This window comes from Mizuhopecten yessoensis, unplaced genomic scaffold (assembly GCF_002113885.1).
Source record: "Mizuhopecten yessoensis strain PY_sf001 unplaced genomic scaffold, ASM211388v2 scaffold10185, whole genome shotgun sequence".
Classification (NCBI taxonomy): Eukaryota; Metazoa; Mollusca; class Bivalvia; order Pectinida; family Pectinidae; genus Mizuhopecten; species Mizuhopecten yessoensis.
In genome coordinates this window covers 328,198-336,603 of record NW_018408421.1, presented here as the reverse complement: position 1 = coordinate 336,603, position 8,406 = coordinate 328,198, and the positions used below count along the sequence as shown (strand labels likewise).

The following is an 8,406-nucleotide window of genomic DNA, read 5'->3' as shown; positions in this document are numbered from 1 at the left end:
ACATTCTACGGAAGAGCATGAGTATGTACATTTGATAGGGGAACACCTGGCCAATCCTTACCAATTGCATGAACAAAGGAAACACGTTGTCGAGAGTTCCCCCCCCCCTAAAGGTTCCACTGGTCTGTTTGTTTCCCTTAAATCACCACTTGTTTGTTTCCCTAATGGTTCCACTGGTCTCCGTCTATTAAGAAACCACTGGACTGTTTCCCTAAAGGTTACACTGGTCTGTTTCCCTTAAGGCACCACTCGTCTGTTTCCCTAAATACACCACATTGGTCTGTTTCCATAAAGACACCACTGGCTTGTTTCCCTAAAGACACCACTGGCCTGTTTACCTAAAGACACCACACTGGTCTGTTTCCCTAAAGACACTACTGGATTGTTTACCTAAATATACTACTGGACTGTTTACCTAAATACACTACTGGACTGTTTACCTAAATACACTACTGGACTGTTTACCTAAATACACTACTGGACTGTTTACCTAAATACACTACTGGACTGTTTACCTAAATACACTACTGGACTGTTTACCTAAATACACTACTGGACTGTTTACCTAAATACACTACTGGACTGTTTACCTAAATACTTCTGGACTGTTTACCTAACGACATCACTGGACTGTTTACCTTAATACACCACATTGGTCTGTTTCCATAAAGACACCACTGGACTGTTTACCTAAATACACTACTGGACTGTTTACCTAAAGATACTTCTGGACTGTTTACCTAACGACACCATTGGACTGTTTACCTTAATACACCACATTGGTCTGTTTCCATAAAGACACCACTGAACTGTTTACCTAAAGACACTACTGGACTGTTTACCTAAAAACACTACTGGACTGTTTACCTAAAGACACTACTGGACTGTTTACCTAAAGATACTACTGGACTGTTTACCTAAAGACACTACTGGACTGTTTACCTAAATACACTACTGGACTGTTTACCTAAAGATACTTCTGGACTGTTTACCTAACGACACCATTGGACTGTTTACCTTAATACACCACATTGGTCTGTTTCCATAAAGACACCACTGACCTGTTTACCTAAAGACATTACTGGACTGTTTACCTAAAGATACTACTGGACTGTTTACCTAAATACACTACTGGACTGTTTACCTAAATACACTACTGGACTGTTTACTTAAATACACTACTGGACTGTTTACCTAAAGATACTACTGGACTGTTTACCTTAAGACACTACTGGACTGTTTACCTAAATACACTACTGGACTGTTTACCTTAAGACACCACTGACCTGTTTACCTAAAGATACTACTGGACTGTTTACCTAAAGATACTACTGGACTGTTTACCTTAATACACCACATTGGTCTGTTTCCATAAAGACACCACTGACCTGTTTACCTAAAGACACTACTGGACTGTTTACCTAAAGATACTACTGGACTGTTTACCTAAAGATACTACTGGACTGTTTACCTAAAGACACCACTGGACTGTTAACCTAAAGATACTACTGGACTGTTTACCTAAAAATACTACTGGACAGTTTACCTAAAGATACTACTGGACTGTTTACCTAAAGATACTACTGGACTGTTTACCTAAAGACACTACTGGACTGTTAATCTAAAGACACCACTGGACTGTTTACCTAAAGATACTACTGGACTCTTTACCTAAAGACACTACTGGACTGTTTACCTAAAGACACTGCTGGACTGTTTACCTAAAGGCTCAACTGGACTGTTTACCTAAATACACTACTGAACTAAAACGTTTACACTTACATGTACCTTAGTAACTGTATAATGGGGTTGGAATCCGAACTACTTCTTCGGAGCGTAATACACCAGTGACAAGTTCTATAAGTCAGTAATGTGTCATCACTCCCATTCTAGTGTAGATGTGTATTAAGTAGACAAAATAAGGATAGGTTCAATTTAAGTTTACCGGAGAGGGATGAAAAGGACGGAGGTTTGAGAGAAACCCCAAAGTGATGAAGACTTGGCACGGACTATCTACATACGGGGCTACTAAATGGTCACCCTGAGGAGAAGATCCGTTGAAGCATATATCTTTATGTTTCCGTCGTAATAATGACACTTTGCTCTAAATTTGTTCATATAAGAGGTGCTATCACTTGTGGAATGTTCGATAGACCTTGGGTTGTGTCTTGTTCATAACGTAAGTCCAATCAGAATCGTGGACTAACCAAAATGCTAAATCACAACGTGAAACTGAGTACAAACATTTTTATGTGTACGACAGGAAGCAAGGTATTTCATTCATAAAAAAGACGTATGGCAAAATTCTGGCAGCAGAAATGACGAAACGTTTACAAAGGTATGCACATAAAAGTACTATGCTCCCTTTTTAGCTTTGATTGCTATTTTGGCTAAACTAACGGGATGTATAACCAGCCACTTACAACACGTTTACATGTGTATTTGGGTAGCTCTTTCTGTCTGCTAGTAGAACGTAAAATGAACTAATAAAAAGTCTCTTTATGACAAAACTACATTTATTTTTCAACCTTTCTTTTTTCACAATTTTGATGTATTTTGTGAAACTAAAACAGCAAATAAGATGATTAAGTCTTTCAGATTAATACAATGTCACAATGTCCTGCTAATGTAACCTGCAGGCGGACACCCATCCAACTACTGAGGTAGCAGTGTACAGTAGCGTACGGTGGCCATGGGTGATATTTTTGTACAATGAATAACCCCTGTAATATTTCATGTATCAAAAGTTAAAAGAAAATCAGCTCTAAAATTGGCATATAAATGATGAATTGGACTATGTGGGCTCTTCACATTTCAAACAAAAAATCGAATTTGGCTTGAGACTACATTTTGGGCCATTTACGAATCTGTGTCTGTAAAACGTGAGTATTTGTGACCGAGTAGGTGATGTTTAATTTACGATAGGTTTTAAGAACAAAACTACTACTTGCGTGGGTCAAATTTTGGGTTAGAAATCATGTTTTTTGCATTTTTTGGCGTTTTTTGATGTGGTAACCATGGTTTTCACAAGTCCCAAATCTAGGGAAATCAACTTTTGAAAAAATATTCATTCTTCTAAAAAAAACGTATTCAAAATGTAGTTTATAAATATATAGAATTACTTTTGAATTCTTTTAATATTTTATCCGTTTTCAGATCAAGGTATTTCTAGACCTATGGTTGTGACAAGTGTACAATTTAAAAGTTTTGATGAGTGGCTGCCAATGACGTTACATTACATTACTAACGGTATTGTCACCAACAATGTGATGGTCAGTATTATTTAATTTTTAAAAAGAACGTCTGCTCGGGCCAGGTGACGTCCTAAACCGGATATAGTATACACACAAAAGTGATCCGCGTAAGAAATAGTCCGTTAAAAACATATCAATATAAAGAAACGAAATAGTATTGTGCGGATAACAACACCATTTTAATATGGAAAAGCCATTGACGATACAATTGTTTTAAAAATATGTTTCCTACATAGTTTTAAGGGGCAGAGTATTCCTCCGCGAAAACCTTCTATATGTAAACATTTGTCACAGACCGAGGATTTGAGACCTATGGCCGTTGCGCATAATAGTCATTTGGAATATATGGTGTTTAGTTTACTTTTTTCAAATGGAGAAATATATACTGTAGTAGCATATACATGTAGATGATAAACAGTTTAATACACAATATTTTCAGGGTTTGTCGGGAGAACAATTTTCTCATCGCGAGCACGAGGATAACATCGAGAACCAACGGACGAAATCTCACTCCAAGTAATAATATGGAATAACCGAATAGTCGGACATATAGTAACTCCCATGTTAACCAGCGTTAAACCTATTAATTATCCATTGAAGTAACAGCTGGATGGCAAATAACTAATTAACTAAATAATATGCACGGTTCAAGCTGTTAATGCTACATGTATATTAATAGGTTGGAAGAGCAATACATTATGTAACAACGAGAACGCATATTTTAATCATATATTCCTGTAGGTGAAACCCTAGCAAAGGTGCAGACATCTACTGATGAGTTAAATTTGGCGTATTCTGACTGTTGTAGTAAAACATTTGAACTGGGGTTATTTCATTCCGTTTTTTGGATGTTGAGACTGAACAAAAAATGCTTTCTAACGTTACTTTAGGAAATTCTAAACTTTATTTGATTTTTTATCAATTTGACAGAATTGCCGGAATCTTGGTTAGAAGATTTCTCAACTAACCGGTTATTAGAATTAGACAAGGTTTATAGCCTTCATCAATACCATGTGATACTGACAAATCGATCTGCCTATAGGTATATGATTTGTTTTTATTTTTCAGCTACATGTAAATGCTTCCCGGAGAATCACCTAGAGGCCTCCGTTAATTGTGAAGCATAACAGATTTTCGATGAAGCTTTGCAAACATATATCGAGCAAAAGTGTTTTAGTGGATACCTTCCGTAAGTATCTGATCTGAAACCAATACATCAGCAATGTGTCACTTACTAAAAGATAAGTTTCGTACTAAGGGTATATGGTCTGATATGATAAATACCTGAAGTAAGGTCAAATCAAAATACTTGTATAAGAAAAATATATTCAGTTGTTCGCTCATTGATCCCGCAACAAACCTAGCAATTTAGTGGAATCGTTTATCAGCCACGGTATTGAATCGTTTATCAGCCACGGTATTGAATCGTTTATCAGCCATGGTATAGAATCGTTTATCAGCCACGGTGTTGAAACGTTTATCAGCCACGGTGTTGAATCGTTTATCGGCCACGGTGTTGAATCGTATATCAGCCACGGTATTAAATCGTTTATCAGCCACGGTGTTGAATTGTTTATCAGCCACGGTATTGAATCGTTTATAAGCCATGGTATTGAATCGTTTACCAGCCACGGTATTGAATCGTTTATCAGCAACGGTGTTGAATCGTTTATCAGCCACGGTTTTGAATCGTTTATCAGCCACGGTGTTGAAACGTTTATCAGCCACGGTGTTGAATCGTTTATCAGTCACGGTATTGAATCGTTTATCAGCCATGGTATTGAATCGTTTATCAGCCACGGGGTTGAATCGTTTATCAGCCACGGTATTGAATGGTTTATCACCCACGGTATTGAATCGTTTATCAGCCATGGTATAGAATCGTTTATCAGCCACGGTGTTGAAGCGTTTATCAGCCACGGTATTAAATCGTTTATCAGCCACGGTATTGAATGGTTTATCAGCCATGGTATTGAATCGTTTATCGGCCACGGTGTTGAATCGTATATCAGCCACGGTATTAAATCGTTTATCAGCCACGGTATTGAATGGTTTATCACCCACGGTATTGAATCGTTTATCAGCCACGATATTGAATCGTTTATCAGCCACGGTATTGAATGGTTTATCACCCACGGTATTGAATCGTTTATCAGCCCCGGTATTGAATCGTTTATCAGCCACGGGGTTGAATCGTTTATCAGCCACGGTATTGAATGGTTTATCAGCCATGGTATTGAATCGTTTATCGGCCACGGTGTTGAATCGTATATCAGCCACGGTATTAAATCGTTTATCAGCCAAGGTATTGAATGGTTTATCAGCCACGGTGTTGAATCGTTTATCGGCCAAGGTATTGAATCGTTTATCAGCCATGGTATAGAATCGTTTATCAGCCACGGTGTTGAATTGTTTATCAGCCACGGAATTGAATCGTTTATCAGCCACGATATTGAATCGTTTATCAGCCACGGTATTCAATCGTTTATCAGCCACGGTGTTGAATTGTTTATCAGCCACGGTATTGAATCGTTTATAAGCCATGGTATTGAATCGTTTACCAGCCACGGTATTGAATCGTTTATCAGCCCCGGTGTTGAATCGTTTATCAGCCACGGGGTTGAATCGTTTATCAGCCACGGTATTAAATCGTTTATCAGCCACGGTGTTGAATCGTTTATCAGCCACGGTGTTGAAGCGTTTATCAGCCACGGTATTGAAGCGTTTATCAGCCACGGTATTGAATCGTTTATCAGCCACGGTATTGAAGCGTTTATCAGCCACAGTATTGAATCGTTTATCAGCCACGGTATTGAATGGTTTATCAGCCACGGTATTGAATCGTTTATTAGCCCCGGTATTGAATCGTTTATCAGCAACGGTATTGAATATTGAATCGTTTGTCAGCCACGGTATTAAATCATTTATCAGCCACGGTATTGAATCGTTTTTCAGCCACGGTATTGAATCGTTTATCAGCTACAGGTATTGAATCGTTTATCAGCTACAGGTATTGAATCGTTTATCAGCTACAGGTATTGAATCGTTTATCAGCTACAGGTATTGAATCGTTTATCAGCTACAGGTATTGAATCGTTTATCAGCTACAGGAATTGAATCGTTTATCAGCCACGGTATTGAATCGTTTATCAGCCACTGTATTGAATATTGAATCGTTTATCAGCCACGGTATTAAATCATTTATCAGCCACGGTGTTGAATCGTTTAATTTTGTAACATCAGATCACAACAAACATTTTGCGTTTTAGTTAGAGAACATCACAGCAAAAAACATAAAGATGAAATACTGAGAAATCTTTCGACTATGGCAGTGGATATTTATACGTTTTTTCCTCATAACAGTTATGTATTTTGTCAAACAGTAGCTCTTCCTTTCGTATCGCATTGTCCGATCGATTAAATTTTAGATCTTTTTTGATATTGATTGGAATGTTTCAGAATCAAGCATATTCAAAAAAACTTGCATTTAGAGACCTGGGATAATGATATTTAACAAAATCTTATATTTCGACTTATTCATCACCTATATATATATACATATGATACATCATTGTCTTATTTAAACAGATGTTCACACTCAGGTATATCTGAACATATCGTTGTAGGACAACTTCTATTACTTTCATTTATACTATCTATCCTTCTGCCATCGGTTGTCGAAGTTTTATACCTGTCAATAAATAAATTGATTGAAGTGATGAAAATTGTTCAACACAATGTTCGTGAGAAACAAAAAAGCATTCATTTACACAAGATATATATAATAATGCAATACACTGTATGTGTGACATATGTCAAAAATGTTATTGAAAAGTGAGCACAAAGGTATTTTTATTTACAGCGTCTTCATTACAGGTCTCTAAAGCTACCAATATTATTATAGTTATTAATAGTCTGAATACTGTAGGTCTTTGACTTTAAGGACGTGGCATGATACCCTTCAACTACTGTTACGTATGAAATGTTTTTACAGATGTGTCAGATTATCTGATGGTAGTCAAAGACAATCTGGCATGGACCTACCTTGGATACTTAATAGAACTTATATATCATTGGACCTGCTTCAGTTTGCCTCTCTTGGATGACAAACCATCCCTTTTCAAGGCAATGGCAAATACCTCCCTCTTTTCGTCAGAGCCCGGACCATTTCAGATGAACTTCACCAGTTATGGCCTGTTATGTAATGGAACGGGTGTCCAATTGATTGAGGCAAGCGTTTATTTAGAATTATAAAAATATAAATCGTTTAATATAGTATCAACACACAAGCTAAAATAAATAAATAAATAATGATAATAAGTATAAAATCAAAATACATTCACCTTTGTTCACACAGTGCAGTTATTGTTTTTAGGAAAAAACAACGTCATCATACAATTTAAAATTAACCACAGCATTAACAAACGTAGCATAAAATAAACCACAACTTCAACACATAAAATCAAAATGCACTGTATTGACAACATAAGGTCAAGATATACCTTACTGTCACACAGGCCAACAATATGCAGGATAGTGACTATTGTCAGTTTTTATGCAAATGCACTCACGTATGCACACGCACACATACTAACTAACTCACGCACACAAACATCTGCACAATTCCTCAGACATGTACACTCACACGCACGCATGTGCTCACACATACGCACGGACACACGCATAATCGCACACGTTCGTACACGCTGGCGCTCACGCCCACCCCCACTTGAACACACACAGCATGTGTGTTTTATGTAATCAGCATAATAATAACATGCATAATAAATGGTGTCCTACAAATGAAAGGAATCGAAATAATATTATGGTATAAATCTATACAAAGTTATTAATCTTGTTTCTTAAATCCAGAAGGAATACATTTTCTCATATTATTTACTCTTTGCCCATACTAGACGTTGTTGACACTTAGTAAAGCAGCCGTATATTTTTCTTATTTTGTTTCCTATTCATTGTGTTATGGAGTTCCACATCTTATAGTTATCGCTTTTATTGATTTGAATTCAGATTGTTTCTAAGTGCAATACAGGTTATGATAAATACATTTGTACTTATCAGACATTTTAAACCTGAAAACTGGGAAAAATAAAATCTTCGTGTTGATTGCACGTGAATTATTGTTGCCATGGTA

General features: G+C 36.9%; 1 protein-coding gene across 1 annotated transcript; it reads right to left on the bottom strand.

Moving 5' to 3' along the window:
* Positions 1 to 4,622: 4,622 nt before the first annotated feature.
* On the bottom strand, positions 4,623 to 7,939 carry LOC110459677 (S-antigen protein-like). Its single transcript, XM_021512046.1, has 2 exons — positions 7,826 to 7,939; positions 4,623 to 6,233 (listed from the first exon to the last, which is right to left on the bottom strand). The coding sequence occupies exons 1-2, from the start codon at positions 7,937 to 7,939 to the stop codon at positions 4,623 to 4,625; spliced, it is 1,725 nt and encodes a 574-aa protein (XP_021367721.1).
* Between the last annotated feature and the right edge of the window lie 467 nt (positions 7,940 to 8,406).

Bases quoted from the DNA above. Each gene is read 5' to 3' on its own strand.
- LOC110459677 (XM_021512046.1), bottom strand. From the start codon at position 7,939: ATGCGTGTGTCCGTGCGTATGTGTGAGCACATGCGTGCGTGTGAGTGT. The intron at 6,234-7,825 runs GTGAGTGCATTT...CAATACCTGTAG, and splicing joins GTATGTGTGCGTGTGCATAC to CTGATAAACGATTCAATACC.